The 21,732-nt window shown below is 44.2% G+C and overlaps 1 protein-coding gene across 1 annotated transcript in view; it reads left to right on the forward strand.

Annotated features, from left to right (window-relative positions):
- PLXNA4 (plexin A4) overlaps positions 1-21,732 on the forward strand; it is a 774,189-nt gene that overhangs the window by 547,126 nt on the left and 205,331 nt on the right. The window contains exons 6-7 of the mRNA XM_088468696.1: positions 2,179-2,302; positions 18,851-19,004. Coding sequence (XP_088324822.1) covers positions 2,179-2,302; positions 18,851-19,004 — 278 coding nt within the window. The remainder of the gene's footprint in view (positions 1-2,178; positions 2,303-18,850; positions 19,005-21,732) is intronic.

Consider the following 21,732-nt stretch of genomic DNA (forward strand, 5'->3'; position numbering starts at 1 on the left):
TTGTGATGTTTGATAGGTGTAGAATGTTTGCGGTTGTCTGCATAGTCACATACTGTGCAGTACATGCGCATTTGCTAACTGAGCTTGCACAGTTTGAATTTACTCAAGAAATGCTGGAAAAGTTGGCGACTGTTCAACATCAGCTTCAGTATTAGTAGTTATCCCTCACTGTCCAAGGTGGACCACCACCTTGGACAGTGAGGGATAACTACTAATACTAAGCTTATAATAATCAATCATTTCATTTTGCTGGTTGCTACAGGGGCTAATACTGAGTATGGAGCAAAGCAAAAGAACACAAGTAATTTTATATCTGAACAAAACATGTTGCACTGCAAGGAGAGCAAATACATTTATTATTTTTGCATGCATGGTAAATACTGGCTGCTTTTGCATGTAGCTCACAAATACTGGACAGCTTTATTTTTACACTGCAATGTACAGTTCAGCTGGGATACTCCTCTCCCAAATCTAAATCCCTCTGCACATTCTAAATCTGCCCCACCTGCAGTGCAGCATGGTTTTGCCAATGTGTAATGTTACACCTTTTTTTTTGCTTTGTTCCCAACTCAGAATCCAGTCCTCAGGTAGCAAACTGATTTGTTTCACTGGTGAGTGCATTAGAAAATAAATAGGAATCTCTTAAACAACGTGACCGCAATGGAGAAGGTAACTAACAACTCATGGCCCCCTGGCCCAGTCCACTGCCTGTATTTTTGGGACCCAAAAGAGTCCAGTATCCCTAGTCCCGGGTGAGCACCTACCACTGGTGCACGTGGCATTGAGGGAATGTTTCAGGAGACTGAGTGAGGTTGTTAAGGGTGGCTTACTGCTTCAGAAGCACTGTATGCCCAGGGGGTATGTGGCATGACCCAGCATAATGCAAAATGCCCCAAGCATTGGGTGGCCATGTCCTGTTTCTTTTGGTACATCCATGCTTTCCACTGCTTTTGGCATAAGGGGTAGCAAACATGGAAAAATAGGCTTCTAAGGTCATCAGACAGTCCACGTGGCTCCCCATCTGTATGTCCTTTTTTGTTATCCCCCTCACCTGTTTGATCTGTATTATGTTCTATATCCTCCCCCTGCCCCCCCCAAAAAAATCACAACTGTATATCCTGTATTGTGCCCTTCCCTTCCTCTTATCTGTTTGTCCTGTAGTGTACACTTTGATTTCGTATTGTGACTCCAGCGCCTCATCTATAAGGCCTGTTGTGTGCTACCCTTCCATTCCTTCATCTCTTCCAGTTTCATCCGGGCGTCGAACAGATACAGCACCGACAGTCAGTGCAGTAACTAGCAGTAAGTGTAGTGCACTGCTGACCAGCATAGGCATCGATTTTTAGCTGGGGGAGTGACCCTGCTGCACCCACCCTGGCTATGCTACTGATGTTATACTGCTTTACACACTTACAATGTTGGGAGGTATGCAAAAGCAGTGTAAATAAATGAAACAGACTGTATTATTGAGGTTATCCTTGTACATTATTTTTTTGCCTTTTTTGCTTCTCTGACTGACTAATTAGAACAGTGAAGGGAAGAGGAGAAAGCTGGTAAGATGGGCATGATGATTGGCACTGAGAGGTTCACATGATTTTCTTAGTTTGGCACATAATACACTGAGCAATAGTGCATTTACTGTATGTGGCTTGCTTATTAGATAACATTTTCTGCTTCTTTTTATATAAGAATCTACCTTCTTCTGATTACATTTGTTTTGTATGACACTTCTGTTTAGTATGCACCAGGTTATAGAGACATTGTAGCCAGTAATTTATAGCAATAATAGCAGTGACACAATAGTTTTCATAATGAAAGTAATATATTTAATAAAAGAAAAACCAAACCCTCAATTATATTATTTTATATCTTGCTTGCATAGCGGTCATATTGTCTAATGGGATATAGAGTCCAGTTCATTTTAATTCTTTGTGATGATTGTTAATTACATTGTTTATTAAATGATATTACTTTAGTCTCTATGATTGATTTAGACCAGATGTGGGAACCCTGTGCTTGACCAGCTCGGTGCATGCTGAGATGCAATTCCACAATGGCTGGTCAGTCACAGGGTACTACACCTGAATGCACAGTGCAGAATCTGCTGTTCAGGTGATTTGCAATGGTGTACTGTTATTTATATAAATTATAGTAAGTGTGCTTTCCCCTGTATTTCAGGTGTACAAGAAAGGAGAGATGTGAGCGATCTCATGAGGCTAGAAGATTCGCATCAGAGATGAAGCAGTGTGTCAGACTGACTGTCCACCCTAACAATATATCTGTCTCTCAGTACAATGTGCTGGTAAGTACAGAACTTACACTTTTATTTTACTTACTTTAAATGAGGAATAACATTATATATATATATATATATATATATATATATACACACACACTGTATATATACATACTTATATACATACAGCCATGGCCAAAAGTTTTGAGAATGACAAAGTTTGCTGCTTCAGTGTCTTTAGACCTTTTTGTAAGATGTTACTAAGGAATACTGAAGTAATATTACAAGCATTTCATATGTGTCAAAGGCTTTTATTGACAATTACATTAAGTTTATGCAAAGAGTCAATATTTGCAATGTTGACCCTTCTTTTTCAAGACCTCTGCAATTCGCCCTGGCATGCTGTCAATCAACTTCTGTCCACATACTGACTGATGGCCGCCCATTCTTGCCTAATCAATGCTTGGAGTTTGTCAGAATTTGTGGGTTTTTGTTTGTCCACCCGCCACTGAGGATTGACCACAAGTTCTCGATGGCATTTAAGGTCTGGGGAGTTTCCTGGCCATGGACCCAAAATTTCAATGTTTTGTTGTCCGAGCCACTTAGTTACCACTTTTGCCTTACGGCAAGGTGCTCCATCATGCTGGAAAAGGCTTTGTTCATCAACAAACTGTTCTTGGATGGTTGGGAGAAGTTCCTCTTGGAGGATGTTTTGGTATATAAAAATGTGTGTATATATATATATATATATATATATATATATTTGACCTGATGTACGATGAGCACTACATCAGTTGAATGCATGTTGATGATGATGATGATGATGATGACTTGCCACAAGCCACACATATACTGAGAATACATACCTATACACATCCTGAGATGTGTGCGGGGATACACAATATTTGAATACACTATTTTTTGGAGTCATTTGTGCCCATTTTGCTACTAACTTTGCATCAACGGATATAGGGTAAAGACTTAATGAGTAAAATGTAAATACTCTATATGACAGCAGTGGTAGAATCATATATGTGTACGTCATACTTGCTGACAGGGGAGGAGGGGGTGGTCTGGTGCCACAAATTGTATCATAGTGGCCCTACCCCAGCTAATCAGTTTCTCTTTTATGCATTGCATGGTCACTAATAAACATTTCAGCCCTGTGCATCAATGTCACTGTTTTTCTATAGCAGGAATGTTCTTATCAGAAGTGTTCTCTGTAAGTGTTGGAAGCAGAAATATCAGCAGTGTCACCAGATCATGCAGAATAGGTATTGATGCGTACCTGTCATCTTAAATAGTTGGAAAATATTCTGCTCCTGCTATTCCCCAAATCTAGGTGCCTGGGCTGAATTAAATATTTTACTTTTAAAACCTTTTTACAGAAATGATTTAATACAACCTAGGTAATGCAATGGAGAAATCTGCTGACAGATGGGGGATTTACCAGCTAGGGAAGGCAGTTTCTTTTTTGTAAAAAGATTTGTGTAATAGCAAAACAATTGCTTCTAAATTGAATCTAAAGGAAGAGAGACCTATTATCCTGTGTATTAAGGCTGCAGTTGAGACTAGAAATTGAGGTAAACCTCATGGGGTTAAAGCAACTCACAAGTCATTAAAAGCAGAGGAGGGATCACCTATCACATGGCATGTATACCACATCAATTCATTACTACTGGACAGGCTGCAATGCACTTGCATTTGAGACATGAGCCTCTTGCAGACTGCTAAATCTGCCTATTTTCCCTTGCTGGAGACCTGACTGCTTAGTAACCCATACTCATACTTTTAGATACACTTTTCTATTTTCTATAGAATTATCAAGGCCTCCCTTATTGTAATGGCTAACTCAAAGGTGCTCATCTATTTTAGTCAATGACTCCCAAATGCTATATTCCACATTGTCTGGGATCTAATACCCTGCAAAATCACCCTGAACATCGAATACCACCAGAAAAAAACAACACATGGTTTGAAGAAAGCGCCAAAAAAGGAAAACACTGATATGTATTGTTTAGTTAAAATGATGTACTTAACGGGTATTTATCAAAGACTGGAGTGAGAGAAAATTGTGAGAGATAAAGCACTAACCAATCAGTTTCTAACTTACATTTTACAAGCTGTGTTTGAAAAATGACAGGAGGAGATTGGTTAATACTTTTTCTCTCACAATTTTATCTCACATCCAGCTTTAGTACATAGACCCCTTAGAGCACTGTCTGTGCATTGCATAATGTTCTCGTATAAAGATAAGAATGTTTATACTGTATAAATTGATGAAGTAGTAATTACCATCCACAACATAGTCCCATATCCCGACCACACTATTTGTAGCTCCATAGTAGCATTATAGACCTATACTCACCATATACAGCTTACATGTCACCTTACAGCCTATGATATAATACACAGTACCGTGCCACCAATATGAGTAGTCATTCCAAGTCCCACCACCTACTGCTACAGACATGATCTGTCTCCGATAACAATCAGTGGTTGGATACAGTTGCTTCCTGTTAACAGCATGATGAAGCACATACTTTATGTAATGACCATGGTTCTGTTCTTGCCTTCAGCCAAGGTGACATTGTTTATTAAACTTGCCAAGAGAGCGACATTAAAAAATTTTTTCTTACACCTTGGGGCTAAGTTATAGTGGTAGAGTACACATGCTCTACAATGGTTGTGGTCAGGGGCGGATTGGGATTGAAAACCAGCCCGGGAAATTTCTGAAGCAGCCCTAAATGGGGGGTGGAGTCTGTGGAGGTGAGGTCTGAGGACAAGTTCACTTCACTGTTATATTGTCTCCTGCTATAAGTACCTAGCATAATGCTGATGTGAGAGGCTAGGGGGTAGATTTGCTAAAGCTTCTAAAATTGAAAAGTGGAGGTGTTGCCCACAGCAACTAATCAGCTACTATTATTTCTCTATTGCGTAATAGAAAATTATAAACAGAATCTTGTTGGTTGCTACCCTTAAGTGTCCCTTCTCATAACAATACCATGAATCCTATAGCTCTGCAAGCCACGTCCCCCCCTACACTCTCATCTACCTCGAAACATCAGCTCTCGAAACCAATGTAGCATCATACTTATTATTATTAGTATTAACTACTTAACATTAAACTCCATCCTGTGCGCTCTGCGGGGTCTATGTACCAAGCCGTGGAGAGAGATAAAGTAAATGAAGATACAACCAATCAGCTCCAGTCACTTTGTTTGAAAAATGACAGGAGCTGATTGGTTGGTACTTTGAGCCATATTCAATTAGAGGCGAAGTTTTCGCCTGTCCGACTGTTCGCTTCATTCGCTTGTTTCAGAGGCTAATTTATTCCGTGCTCGTCCCCGCTTTTCGCCTAATTCAATTACAAAACAGGCGAACACGGAAACAGGCGAATACGGAACAGGTGAAAAGTATTGAAAGAATTGGGGAAATCAGTCTGTACCCCAGAAAAAGATGCACTAACATAGGGAATCAATATAGATGTGTACTAATAGCCCTAATAAAGCTATTTTGTGTACTTAAGTTGTGTAAATTGCTTGCTATTAGCGTTTTTGTAAAAGTGGTGAAGAATGGCATAAAGCTGTAGTTTTTGGTGGAAATAAGTAGTCCTGTCAAATTTGGGGTACTTGAAAATGGGTGCAAGCATGTTTTTATGTCTCTAAAGTGAACTTTTAAAAAAATGTGAAAAATCCACCTGCTGCATGCACCTGCAATCCCAAAAACACCTGACCCATACTTGTGGACCCCCAAGAAGTCTTTTTCGCTACTTTTAATGTTTATCCCCCCACTTTTTAAATTTACACCCCAAAAATGATATGTCTTTTTTGGGGTGTTCTTAGGTTTTAGTTTCTATTTTTTTTTCGTATTTGTCCTTTGGGGGGCTGTCCCAAGGGGTCTGAGTTGTTTCCCCACGTTTGCACCCCAAAATAAAGATTTTGCATTTCTTTTCACCAGCTATTGATTGGAGAATCATTTTTGGAGAATTGTTTCCACTTAGGCGAAATTGTCCTGGAATTGAATTTGGCAAATTTTTTTTAGGCAAATTTTTCACAAAAAAACAGGCGAATATGGCTTTTCGCCTCTAATTGAATTCCAAGGTTTATCTCCATCCACTTTATCTCTCTCCAAGGCTTAGTTAAGAGACCCCTGCATCTTCTTTACAGTCCAGATGACAGCTCCTCTACACTGACGTGCCAATTCCACAGTGGAACGAAGCTGAAAGTACTTTGAGAAGCTGGGTACATGTCAAAGTTGTCCAAGATTGCTCAGGCTATACCCCAATAAGGAGGATTGGTGCTCACTTAAGCCCTAGGCTGCAGTCTGATCTACCTAATGGCTGATCAGTTACTAATCCTCCTCTTCCTTCACACCCCAGCCACATCCTCTCCTCCCCCTCCATCACCCTCCTTCCCTCACACTCCAGCCACATCCTGTCCTCCCCCTCCATCACCCTCCTTCCCTCATACTCCAGCCACATCCTCTCCTTCATAATCCTCCTTCCCACACACCTTGACCATATCCTCTCCACTAGCTTCCTCCTTCCCTCACACCCCCACCACATCCTTTCCTCCATCATCCTCCTTCCATCACACTCCCACTATACTATCTCCATCATCCTCCTTCTCTCACACCCCCACCACATCCTCTCCTCCATCATCCACCTTCCCTCATATCTCTCCTCCATCATCCTCCTTCTCTCACACCCCCACCACATCCTCTCCTCCATCATCAACCTTCCCTCATATCTCTCCTCCATCATCCTCCTTCTCTCACACCCCCACCACATCCTCTCCTCCATCATCAACCTTCCCTCATATCTCTCCTCCATCATCCTCCTTCTCTCACACCCCCACCACATCCTCTCCTCCATCATCCTCCTTCCCTCATATCTCTCCTCCATCATCCTCCTTCCATCACACTCCCACCATACTATCTCCATCATCCTCCTTCCCTCGCAGTGGTGGCTTAATCAGTGTCAGAGAGCTGGTGTGCTGTCACATAACTCAGTTAATGTATGTTGATGTGGCTGACTGTTTGGTAGCTGCCCAGTCAAATGCATGAATATCCTTCCTTATAGTGTCAGCACAATTTTTATCACCTTGCAAAGTAAAGGTGCCAATCCACTAGGCGATTACACTGAGAGATTGCACGATTACGACATCATAATCGTGCAATCACTCAGTAATTGTGCACAAATCGGGCATCCAAATGTCGGAAACGACCAGCGATGCCCGCTCCCGCTGGTCGTTTACGACATCGATCATTGCCCGAACATGGAAGCCCATCTGCCGATAACAACAGATTGGCCATTTTCGGGGATGATTGACTGTGCCTACACTGAGCGACATATTGTTCAGTGTAGGCACTGCACCCCCTAGAGAAACGACGGTAAAATTACGATGTCGTAATCGTGCCATCTATCCCTGATCTTGTAGAGGATGGGCACCTTTACACACATTTCAACTATATGAGTGTGAAACAATAGCTGGGAAGGCTCACAGTCCCCTTCAACATGTTAATATTCAGCAGTAAAATGTGCATATGATTAATATGTTGCAACACCAAAATGACAATGTAAAGGGCTCTATCCATTTAACGACATGAAAGTCTGAACGTCCAACGTTCAGACTATCATGTCGCTGAGGTGCGGGCACTGCACTGAAAGACGTTCACTGAACGTCTTCAGTGCAGGAGCCCAACCTCCCTATCTATTAACATGCCGAAACTGAGGACCGTCGTCAGGTTGACCGGCATGTTCTATAGATAGTCAGGGTCAGCAAGGACCCAGCGTGCACGCGCATCGCTGGTCCTTGCTGGCTATCCACTAGCAAACTGTTTGCACGTTCCGACCAAAACCTCCTGGTTTTGGTCACATCGTGCAGAAAGTCGGCAAATGTATAGGCCCCTTTATACATGCAGTATATATGTAATTGTCACAAAGTATAAAGAAGGCCTGTACTTACATCTAACAGTCAGTTGCAGCAATTATGTCAGAGAAGAGAGGCAACCAATGCACTGGCTTGGGGTGACATTCTGTTCCTGATTGAATAGGAGATGTCTAGTGTCAGAGGCGTAATTTCATAAGAGGCATCCAGAGGCAAAATAGCGGCCGGTGCCCCCCAACCTGTACACACATGCATTAATTCATTAATTTGTTCATTACCAACACCCCATCAGCACCCAGACACTTCCCTCATTCACCAATGACTCCCCTCCTCCCTCATTCACCAATGACACTACATCAGCACCCAATCACCCTCCCACATTCACCTCCAATGCACAGCCCACCTCATTACTACCAACACTCCTGCAGCACCAGCGTCATACACTACTAATATCTCTTCTGCACTCAGAAACCCCCTTTATTCACTACCGACACTCTAGCACTGCAGCACCCTCCTTCATTTGCTATCAAAACCTCCGGAGCATTCAGACACCCCCCCTCCTACATCGCCAGCACTCAGACATCCCCATCCTACACTACCAGCACCCAGACACCCCCATCCTACACTACCAGCACCCAGACACCCCCTCCTATACCACCAATACCCAGGCACCCCCATCCTACACTCCCAGCACCCAGGCACCCCATCCTACACTCCCAGCACCCAGGCACCCCCATCCTACACTAGCAGCACCCAGACACCCCCTCCTACACTACTAACACCCAGGCACCCCCCTCCTACACTACTAACACCCTGGCACCACCCTCCTACACTACTATCACCCAGGCACCCCCCTCCTACACTACTAATACCCAGCCACCCCCCTCCTACACTACTAACACCCAGGCACCCCCTCCTACACTACTAACATCCAGGCACCCCCTCCTACACTACTAACACCCAGCCACCCCCCTCCTACACTACTAACACCCAGGCACCCCCCTCCTACACTACTAACACCCAGGCACCCCCTCCTACACTACTAACACCCAGCCAGCCCCCTCCTACACTACTAACACCCAGGCACCCCCCTCCTACACTACTAACACCCAGGCACCCCCCTCCTACACTGCTAACACCCAGCCAGCCCCCTCCTACACTACTAACACCCAGGCACCCCCTCCTACACTACTAACACCCAGGCACCCCCCTCCTACACTACTAACACCCAGCCAGCCCCCTCCTACACTACTATTACCCAGGCACCCCCCTCCTACACTACTAACATCCAGGCACCCCCCTCCTACACTACTAACACCCAGGCATGCCCCTCCTACACTACTAATACCCATGCACCCCCTCCTACACTACTAACTTCCAGGCACCCCCTCCTACACTACTAATACCCAGGCACCCCCCTCCTACACTACTAACATCCAGGCACCCCCCTCCTACACTACTAACATCCAGGCACCCCCCTCCTACACTACTAACACCCAGGCACCCCCCTCCTACACTACTAACACCCAGCCACCCCCTCCTACACTACTAACACCCAGGCACTCCCCTGGACTCACCGTCTGTTGCTGAACTGAGGTCATCTGGCTGTGCTGCTAGCCTGCTCCATGGTGCTCACTCAGGTCACTGCTTCCAAAGTTCCACCTGTCCGTCCAGAGCAGAGGAAGCAGGTCCTGCTGGGGGAGGAGCCGATAGAGGAAGTAGGGACACGTGCATCAGCTTGCCCACAGTGTTCCAGCTGCTGCTCCTCACACATAGGAGACGCGGCCCGCCTCTTTCTTCCACTGCAGCCTGTGCGGGCACAGGTGCTCAGTGTGTCTGGTAGTACTAGTGCACCAGACCAGACTGCACTAATTGAGGCAAGCTGTGCATACCTGCGCCGCGGCCGCTGGCCACAGTGATGCACTGAGCGCGGCCGCGGCTCTGATAGAAAGGGCCGCCGCTGCTCTCTGCACTGCACTGACAGTCTAATCGGTGGCGGGCGGCCCTGCCAGCAAGGTTAATTTAGTGAGGTCCGGGCCGGCCCAGCGGGAAATCTCCCACTGTCCCGGTGGCCCAATCCGCCCCTGGTTGTGGTGTAGATGAGACACTATGGGCCAAATGTAATAGGGTGAGAGTTTAGAAAAGTGAGAGTTTCTGACACTTTTTAAACTTTGCCAATGTAATAAAGTCCAAAAACAAAGTAACAGAGTGAACTTGCATGTTTTTTTAGACTTAAAAAACTCTCACGATTTAAAATCTCATTCAGATGTTTTCCCGTTTTGAAGATAAAACTCAACCAATGTGAGAGTTTACTGCTAAACTCTCATATTTTCTAAACTCTCACCCTATTACATTTGTCCCTATGGGCCAAATATAATAGGGTGTCTGTTTTGGTAAATTGCGAGTTTGGTGCTAAACTCGCAATTTTTCACAACTCTCCAATGTAATAGGGTGTCTGTTCACTAAACCTCGCATTTTTCAGAGTTACTAAAACTCTCCATTCTCAAACTCGCATCCAGATGTTTTCACATTGAAAACAATCAACTCGCCCAATGTAATAGAGTGTCTGTTTCAGACTCGCAAAAAAAAGATTACCAAAAGTCCCCAAATAATAGACCTGCTTCAGGCTAGCGAGTACATCCTGAGCAGGTCAGATTAACACAGAAACATGCACATATCCATGAGATATATACATGTTTCTGTGTGAACTTATGTAAAATGTTTTTAAATAAAAAAAAATGACGTGCACCCCCTCCCCAAAAGCATAACCAGCCCCGGGCTTTATAAAGCCTGTTCTGGTTCTAAAAATACAGGGTCCAAAATGTGTAGGGGGCCCCAGTATATTAAGAACCAGCACAGGGCTTTGTTGAGCTGGTCCTGGTTCTGGAAAATCAGGGGACAAAACGAGTAGGGGTCCCCTGAAGATTCCAGAACCAGAACCGAACTCTGTCTAGCCACAGCCAGGGAAAACCTTTCACCGGTTTCCCTGGCCAAAGCATTATCCCTGACCGCTAGTCAGACCAGGCCGGGGATCCCTGGGGAGTTGAGGACCTCCCCAATAAAGGGGTCCCCCTCTCCAGGGCACCCCAGGCCTAGACTGATAGCCTGGGGCTATCCCCGGCACCCTATGCCCGTTGGTGCCGGGTTGATAGTGTTAGTGTAAAGTGTAAAAATAAAGTTTGCATATTGTCTTTAGTTGTAGAACCACAAGTACCAGCAAGCCTCCCCTGCATGCTGGTATTTGGAGAACCACAAATACCAGTATGCGGGGCATTACGGGCCCGCTGGCACTTGTAGTTCCACAACTAAAGAAATACGTAAATAAACAAACATACACCGTGAAAGTATAATCTTAATAAAACATACATGCACACTCACACTCACACATACTCACCTAGTATCCGAAGTAATCCATAGGGGTGTACCTGAAAAAAAAAAAACCATACTCACCTCTCCTATGCGTAGATCGCGTCCACTTCTCCAAGTAGGCAATCCAGGGGTTAAAATAAAAAAACGCTAAAAACCCGATCCATGCCGACATTGTATCATTGATGTAACCACAAGATTAACCTCAATTAATCTTGCGGCTACGATGTAGCGGTTCCCACCATAGACTTCAATGGGGATTTCTCACCATAGAAGTCTATGGGAGTCACAGGCTGGCCGCATTCAGCTAATCAGGGAGCTGCTCCGACGGAGATGCTCCCTGATTGGCTGGCGGCCCCGTCACTGACGGGGCACACGTGTGCCCCGGTCATTTACGCGGAGCAAAGGTATGTGTACACACATACCTTTGCTCAGTCCGGCATGGATCAGGTTTTTAGCGTTTTTTTATTTTAACCCCTGGATTGCCTACTTGGAGAAGTGGACGCGATCTACGCATAGGAGAGGTGAGTATGGTTTTTTTTTTTCAGGTACCCCTATGGATTACTTTGGGTATTAGGTGAGTATGTGTGAGTGTGAGCAGGGGCGTAACTAGACCTAGGGGGGCCCCATAGCAAAATTTTCACAGGCCCTCATAGGTCCCCGCCTCTAAGGCCCCCCCCACCCCCCAAGCAGGACCGGACCCAGGTCGACTTTCTGGAGCCCGCACCTTGTCATTGAGCAGTATATATATATATATATATATATATTTGCAAGTTTGGCTTACCAAGTTACCACATGCCTGGAGTGTGTAGTCTCTGGGGAGTAGTTTCAGCCGTCCCTGCACTGTTAATCATTGTTTATGGTGCAGTCAGCTGCAGGGAGAAGGGTGGATTCTGGCTGCGGTAGAAGATCGATTTTGGGCTACAGGGGGAAGGAGGCATTTGGGTTGCATTGCAGTGAGAAGGATTGATTGGGGCTTAGCTGCACGGTGACGGAGGGATTCGAGTTGCACTGTAGGCAGCACAAGGAGCAGGAGCGATTGGGCCTACTACACGGTGAGGAACGGATTTGGGTTGCACTATTCTTCACTGCAGGGAGGAGTGATTGGTTCTGCGCTGCAGGGAGAAGGAGGATTTGAGGCTGCGCTGCACTACGCGGTGAAGGAAGGATTCGGGCTGCGCTGTTCTCTGCAGGGAGAAGGAAAACTTTGGAGCTGCATTGCAGGAAGAAGGAGGAAGTTGGGCTGCACTGCTCTGCCAGGAGAAGGAAAAATTTGAGGCTGTAGGGGGGCGGGGAGTCGGGCTGCGGTGCAGCATCCTTGAAAGAAAGCAAGTCTTGCGAGACCCATACTGTTTAGCTCTGCGGTGCTAAACTGTCAAACAGACCAGAGGCAGGGAAACACTGCACTCATATTATAAGCTAGCTGTGGGTAGCTGCCCCTGTTTGGCCACTCCACTCGAACGTCCCTTGAGCTGGCCATGCCCCCCCCGCACCCTCCTCACTACCCTCTTCTCTACTTACCTGCTCCGTGGTTGCGGTGCGCAGGGCAGGCACACCACCACTCACGGTCGGCTTCCTCTCTCATTGACTGATGCTGGGAGGAGCCTCCTCCCAGTATAAGTCAATGAAGGGAAGCCGAAGGCGTAGACGCTCAAGAGGACGTGACCACAGAGGGGGGGGCCCGCTACCAACGAGCAGGTAAAGCGAGAAGAGGGGAGGGGGAGAGCACAGACCGAGGCCTGGCACTGTAGGTGCAAGGGGAGGTCCGGGCCCCGGGTAGGTCCGGGCCCCATAGCAGCTGCACCCCCTGCACCTACGGTAGTTACGCCACTGAGTGTGAGTGTGCATGTATGTTTTATTAAAATTATACTTTCACGGTGTATGTTTGTTTATTTACGTATTTCTTTAGTCGTGGAACTACAAGTGCCAGCAGGCCCGTAATGCCCCGCATGCTGGTATTTGTGGTTCTCCAAATACCAGCATGCAGGGAAGGCTTGCTGGTACTTGTGGTTCTACAACTAAAGAAAATATGCAAACTTTATTTTTACACTTTACACTATCAACCCGGCACCCACCGCCCTAGGGTGCCGGGGATAGCCCCGGGCTATCAGTCTAGGCCTGGGGTGCCCTGGAGAGGGGTACCCCTTTATTGGGGGGGTACCCAACTCCCCAGGGATCCCCGGCCTGGACTGACTAGCGGTCAGGGATAATGCTTTGGCCGGGGAAACCGGTGAAAGGTTTTCCCTGGCTGTGGCATTAACCCCCCGCTAGAAAGAGTTCGGTGCTGGTTCTGGAATTTTCAGGGGACCCCTACTCGTTTTGTCCCCTGATTATCCAGAGCCAGGACCAGCTCAACAAAGCCCTGTGCTGGTTCTTAATATACTGGGGCCCCCTACACATTTTGGACCCTGTATTTTTAGAACCAGAACAGGCTTTATAAAGCCCGGGGCTGATTATGCTTTTGGGGAGGGGGTCTCACTGATCTGTGATGGCTTCTCTAAAACTCGCACCTTTTAATGCCACTCGCATTAAAAGGTGTCAGTTTACATAGTCCTAAACTCGCCTAAACTCTCAAATGCAGTAGCCTCGAGCTGAAAAGTTCACAGGCTATTGAATTTGCGAGTTTTAGTACAAACTCGCACTTTTTAAAAGTGCGAGTTTGTACTGTTACTAAAACAGACTACCTATTACATTTGGCCCTATAATTGCAGGGATGGCATCTTCTCATATATTTAGACAATTTAGCAAATTATGCAAGACGCATCTTTAAAACAAAACTTTATTTGTTTACATAAATAATTGAGGGTTGTGGGTAAACAAAAAAAATCATTGCACAGAAATAAGAGGTAGCAGTAGCACATATTAGATAGGCCGATACTATTGTGTAACCATGCTGCATTGCCTTTTGTATTTGTTTTACTGACCAACTACATTAACTAACTTGAAATCACCCAAGAGTAGAGTCTTTGTTTTGTAAGTATTACTTCTACTCCGGATATCTTGTAATGCTAAAAAACTCCAAAAAAGTCCTTTCCACTAAAGATAATTGCACCACTTAATAATAACCGACCTTTCTGCCTTTAGGAATTGTGTTTTTCACCAATCTACAGTTTTAAAAAGAGTAATTGATTTTCTTTTGCAAAGATGCACTTGATTGCAGTCTTCTAGGGTAATTATTTGCAGCAGAATTATTTGAAAGATTTACAAGATCTATTTTGAATGGATCTTCTGCTCAGAGCAGTGGAGAATAACAATACTATTTCAGCATAATGTGCTCATCCTTGAAATCATCAATTTCTCTGAGCGTCTCTTCTTTTCTTCGTCTGAGCGGCCCAATTGTATCTACATTGCGTGAAGCATCGGCTTTTTGCAAATAATATTATTGTGCTTGTTGTATTCTTCAGCAAAGAAAAAAAAAATCACATTCAATATTGAGCGATATTGACCAATCTCTATAGTGAAACAGAAACAATATCAAGACTTTTAATCGTGCTTCTATTAAACTTCCCATTCTTTTTTCTTTTATAAAACAAGCTATGTTTTTAACGCAGACATGATTTTTATTGTACTTTCCAGAAATATTTGAAAAAGTTTTTTCCTCGAAGGTTGCATAAAAGCGAGCAAATATCACAGAAAAATCATATACAGTGTTTAAAATAGCACTATAGGCCTGATTCGTCATGGATGGCAATTGCAACAGTGTACACAGATCAGCTGATGGTGCGTTCTGCGAATGCATATGCACCGCAGTGCGTGTGCGCAGGTCAGCATTGCAATCGCGCTGCGATCTTGTACGTATATACAAAGCCAGATTGAGTGATGGGAGGTCAGCGTGTGGGGGTGGTGACAGGGGAGCGGTCGGAGTCGGTTGAACGATGTTTCCTGGGCGTGCATAAATAAGCCACTGCAACGGCATGCGCTGCTTGAGTACGTACTGTGTGCGACGAGACTTGCAATTTCTGAGACAGGTCAGATTTGCTGTAATTCTTAGGGTCCAATGTTACTCGATGTTACTGATGTATACGCAGGACAGCGAGATATTACGTATGGGAGAAAGCGGTAGTGGGTGTCTCTTTGCTGGCTGAGCAGTTGCAAACATTAGCATATTTCCACAGCAGATCTGCATTCGGAATCGCAGCTGCGATCGCAATAGCGATCTATAATGAATCAGGCCCAATATTAGGTATATTTCCTGCAATTGATTGCTCACAAGTACTACTAATGCATCATCTGTGTGGGAATTCAAATTGCAAATGGACAATAATAAAAAGAGTTAAGTGCTTTCAGATTATTTTTAGTGGCGTTTGCCAAGTATTCAACATTTTCTATTTAAATATAAATTTAAATATTATTAGTTTGAACGTGGCATGGAAGTGGCCATCAGATGCACTGTGTGTATCATGGACAATATCACTCCTCGGGACTTTATACATGTCAAGAATCAGAAAAGGTTGCATTAATGAAAGGGGCTGACATAACTTATGCTGAGTAACACATGACCCACAGTGAGTCTGGTAACGGCTGAGGAGAGGAAAGAAGCACATATCCCTGTGTGGAAATACAGGATGGTTCCATTGCTTTCTATGATCTATCCTATGAATTTGTTTCAAAGTGTTCTCGATGTATTCAGAGTAGTGGCGTATCTATAATAGATGCAGTGTGTGCACCGCACACCCAGCACCCATATTATTTTAAACTTACCTGTCCGTGGTCCCGCGGCTGGTGTCAGCGCTGCTCAGAACACCAGAAAATGGCCGCCGCGGCCATATTTTCGGTGTTCTGCGCATGCGCAGTAGGCTCCGGGCACTAGTCTACTAGTGATCCGGTGGCTGGCCTGCCACGTCAGTTGGCTGCCGGCCATCGGGGAGAGAGGAGGGGGCCCCGCACGGGGAGTGCACACGGGCCCCCTCCTCTCTTAAGACGCCCCTGATTCAGAGATATGTAAAAAACAGAATGCCAATATCATATAATACCGTCAAAAAAAGGTTTCTCTTTTAAGAAATATAAACGCACTCACCATTTACCACACATCCCTATTCTACACATCACTGTGTACCGATCTGCTAAGGATCTTTTTCTTTTAGATGCTATGTCTTACCACAAGGATAGGAAAGTCATGATATTATTCTAGGACTATGACAGTAAAGTCACTTAAATTAGCAGCTTCCCCTGCCATCAGATTACATCCCTGTTACCTCCCCCAAACAATGTCAATCACTTTGCGAAGAAAGCTTTTCAGAGAGCATCGCAAAAGTAACTTGGCACGTGCGCAGTACGACCGTGACACATTTGCAATCAACCAATAATAATTGCTCAACTATGTTAATCTCAGAATAGAGCACATCTCGGAGTCAGAGAAGCCGCAGAAGTCAGATTTACTACATTCTGCTAATGTAAGATTCCGTACAGCTGATGTGAGATTCCGTACATCTAAAGTGAGATTCCGTTTAGCTAATGTGAGGTTCCGTACAGCTGATGTGAGATTCCGTACAGCTGATGTGAGATTCCGTATAGCTGATGTGAGATTCCATACAGCTGATGTGAGAATCCGTACAACTAATGTGAGATTCCGTACAGCTAATGTGAGATTCCGTACAGCTAATGTGAGAATCCTTACAGCTATTGTGAGAATCCTTACAGCTGATGTAAGAATCCGTACAGCTGATGTAAGAATCCGTACAGCTAATGTGAGAAGCCGTACAGCTAATGTGAGATTCCGTACAGCTAATGTGAGGTTCTGTACAGCTAATGTGAGATTCCGTACAACTAATGTGAGAATCCGTACAACTAAAGTGAGAATCCGTACAGCTAATGTGAGATTCCGTACAGCTAATGTGAGGTTCCGTACAGCTAATGTGAGAATCCGTACAGCTAATGTGAGATTCCGTACAGCTAATGTGAGAATCCGTACAGCTAATGTGAGATTCCGTACAGCTGTGAGATTCCGTAAAGCTAATGTGAGATTCCATACAGCTAATGTGAGATTCCATACAGCTAATGTGAGATTCCGTACAGCTGAGAGAATCCGTACAGCTAATGTGAGATTCCGTACAGCTAATGTGAGAATCCGTATAGCTAATGTGAGAATCCGTACAGCTAATGTGAGATTCCGTACAGCTGTGAGATTCCGTACAGCGGGAAGCCGCTCATCCCACTGATTTTACACCAACTGCCACAGCCGTCATTATTAGTATCTGCACTTGCATCAACCCCATGCTAGGTGCAAGAGACCAACTGAAACAGGCTCCCCTTCCCTGTATGTAGGACTCAGAATGCATGGAGCTTTAGCTACACGCTGATGATACTCCCATGACACTGCCACAAGACAGATCTTTGTACAGTATGTTAGCACCAGTTGCAGTCCATTCACGTAAAGCGAGATAAGGCAGAGATCTGTCAGAATCAATCGTATTTACACCGAATGCACAAATTTGTTTCTTTGCATGCACTATTTGCTATCATGAGGAGAGATTCGTCCGACTCAGAATCAGGCCCTATATGCGCAAGAGTGCTTAATCTAGGGTTCCCATAGGCAAACGCAGGGGGGGTTTCCATCTGCCTGGAAACCCCCCTCCCCAGCCCACACCATAACCACAATATAAATAGTAATATAATGGAATTTTACTAGCGCTGCATGTTCTTCTCAGTAACATAAATGATATAAATAGCACCACCTGTGGATTTTTTAACATGTATCAGCCAGTAATAAATAACCTGTGCACCAATTAGGGGATTTGGAAAACATGCACTGTTAGTGATGCACTGCTATAGAGTCCAATATATACATATATGTCCAGGGCAGTGCTAGGTTCTTCTGCTGCTCCCCCAGACATCCCCGGACTTGCTCCCATGCCATGGAATGGAGCCCAGATCTGAAACAAAAACATTCAGTTCAGGCAGGATGGTCCTACTGCCGCATTTAATGCTTATTGTGATCTCTGGTCCTGTATATGCTGGAATTATGACACACAATACACTTTGTATGATGCGTATTAAAGCTGGTTAAGTACTAATTATGCCTTCATGGACTGGCCATACTCACTCTAAAATCAAGCATTTGGAAACCCCCCTCTAGAAATCCTGCGTTTGCCACTGGTTCCGATGACATTCAAATGAAAATCAAGGACATACATGTCACCCATAGTTTGTTCAAGCAATAAATTCCACCCTGCAGTATACTTGGTTTGGGGTGCCAATGAGGTAAAACAGTTTTAGGAACTTGTTCCAGCTGATCATTTTCATTCATTGAGAATCTGAGTTCTATTAAAATTGTGATTGAATTTAAGATTTTGGGTGAAAATAGGGGAATGACTTGCGGAAGCTATATTGTTCATTAGTTTATATTTGTGTATTACAGCTGGTGTTGGAAGCCTATAATGTACCAGAACTGTCTGCTGGTGTCAACTGCACTTTTGAAGACCTTTCAGAGATGGATGGTCTTGTGGTTGGAAACCAGATACGATGTATTTCTCCAGCAGAAAAGGAAGTGCCACGCATCATCACAGAAAATGGTAAGGCCAAATACTCAACTTTTATTTTTTTTTATTAGACTTTTTTTATTTGGGGATAACTACTTCCCTTCTCTCAAGAGGTAGAACCGAGGTAGAACCTTGTCTGGGTTGCCCGCAGTGCTATAGAAACTCATCGCTGCTGCTGTCAGTACTATTAAGTCCCCCAGTGTTCAAAACCCTGGATAATTTTAATTGCATATCCCCTCACAGTGTTTTCATATAACTTATTATGTGACTGCTGCCGAGCCATGAATGACCTCTAGTGTTATCAAATGCTTATGCTATGTGCTGTACTCATCAGCAAAGGTGAGTCCTTGTAGACTGACCAGGGCCCCATGCTCCTTCCACTTATGTGGAAAATGAATATGAAAATGGAGCTCTTTATTGCAAAATTATTCTTAGAATTAAAATTTCTGTCTGTACAATATTTTATAAGAGGATCTCTCACCCATCTCCCTACCATCAATTAAAGCTGATATACAGAGCTGCATTAAGGGGGAGGGGAGATGACACGGAGGGTAGGTGCCCCGGGGCACCCCTTTCTCAGGTAGCCCACCCAGATTATGAATACTTACAGTTGCAGTGGTAGAGTCCGAGCAGGGGGGCAGGGCTACATGGCATTGTGCAAACTCCACCTGCATGATGTCTGCTACAGTGACCTGCTGGTAGGTAAGAAGTGTCCGCCCTTGACTGAGTTGTGCGTGGCGCCCCCCTGTGGAGTGCGCAATGCCGCAAAGTTAAGTATTTTTAACATTAGTTTTGGAAGGGGGCAAGGACACACCTCCTGCAATTTAGCCACGGCCCCCCAGTACCTCGGCCCTTCCACGTTTTCGATAGCCCTATCCATTGGTGATTTCTTCTATGTCTGCAAGCATGGGTCCTTTCTTTGGATAGCTGAAGCAGGGGGTTCTAATCATAGATCTACAGTAAAAAGATCAACAGTGTCTAGGTAGACACCAACTGATAGACAGTCAATAATGAATGAAAATCAACAGGTACAAAAGTTCGTCATGGTCAAAATGTTGACATTGGAATGGTTGACAGAAAAATGATCAATAGATTTATTTATTTTTTAAGTTAGGGTTATGGTTAGGCACTTCTGGAGGGTTAGGATTAGGCTCTAGTAGGGGTGGTTAGGGTTAGGCACTTACCCCGATGGTTAGGAGGCACTAGGAGGGACGGTTAGGGTTAGGCACTAGGAGGGACAGTTAGGGTTAGGCCCTTACCCCGATGGTTAGGGTTAGGCACCAGGAGGGAAGATTAGGGTTAGGCACCAAGAGGAGAGTTGGGTGAAGATTAAGGATAAACAGCAAAAGAAACCATTGTGTTGACTATTTTTGTGTTGACCATCCCAATGTCGACCTTTTGACCATGGCAATCCTTTGTACCGGTCGATCTTTATCCATGTCGACCTTTTATACCTGTCGACTTTTTGTACCTGTCGACCTACTGCCTGTCTACCAGTTGGTGTCTACCTAGACAACCTGTCAACCTTTTTCCATGCTGAAATGCATTTAATTTCTAGCTATGATTGTAGTAACTCAAAAATAATGTTTGCATAGGATCTGTTAGTTTATCCTGGTAAACATCTATATAATAAGTGATAAAGTGTGTGTGTCTGTCTGTTTGTCTTTTATGCACAGACAGAGTTTTGTACCTAGCTCCACCAAATTTGTAAGCCCCATAGCAAAAGTTTGTAAGGGCCCCTATGTACTGCCCAAAGGTGATAAATTTATATAACACATGTAACTTTGACAAGGAAGGTGGGCCCCCCTGAGCTCTGGGACACATAGCAGCTGCACCCCCTGCACCTATGGTAGTTACGCCCATGACTGCAAGTGTACTTCAACGTCCAGTCTTCAACCTGTGCAACACCGGGTATCCCAGCTAGTCTAAAATAAGTTATATTATTTTATTACAAAGTACAAATGCTACTTGTATACAGAGAGAAATTAAAAATGTCACCTACTGTATCATAGAAATGTAAGCTGCCTTCAATATATCAATATTTACATTGAATCATTCTCCGGGAGCTGGACTGATACGCCCAGATTGAGTGCATTGATCAAAGTGAAAGAGAATGTGAGCTAAGCAACACTAACTGTATGACAGGATAATGATGATACCTGATTTAGCTTTCATATTGGTTTCCATTTATCCTTCTGAAGCTAGTTTTTAAGATGCCATTCAATTCACTAGACATATAAAAAAAAAATACAACAGCAATGATAATATAATATACAGTGTATACACCATATATACCGGTAGCGTACATATATTTGTGTATATATATATATATATATAATGTGAATTTAAGTAACTAGCAGTATTGCAAGAAAATATGTTGATTTCATGACATGAGAGAAAACAGAACAGACCATAGCTTGAAATGTTCTTGGGCCTTGAAGGTATATTGAAGCTTAATCGAGGTAAGAATGTAAGTTTACAAAGTGATGCCTTTATTATCTTCCCTCTAAACTCCTTCTTTGACTAATGATCAGTTGAAATAAAATCAAATAAATTACACCGATGGTTTAGTGTGTTGTATATACTGTAAGTAGTACACAGACAATTATGCTCACAGAAGAAGCAACAAGTGTAGAAACAGAGCTAAATAGTTGCAGGAGAAATGTATATAGGAGAAAAGTGTATATATGGGGGCCAGATCACTTGTAATGATCCAGGCCAGCACTCCTATTAATCCCCCTTCTCCGAAACATGTAGAATC

This window comes from Taudactylus pleione, unplaced genomic scaffold, assembly GCF_031769625.1.
Source record: "Taudactylus pleione unplaced genomic scaffold, aTauple2 ptg000086l, whole genome shotgun sequence".
NCBI classification, from domain to species: Eukaryota; Metazoa; Chordata; class Amphibia; order Anura; family Myobatrachidae; genus Taudactylus; species Taudactylus pleione.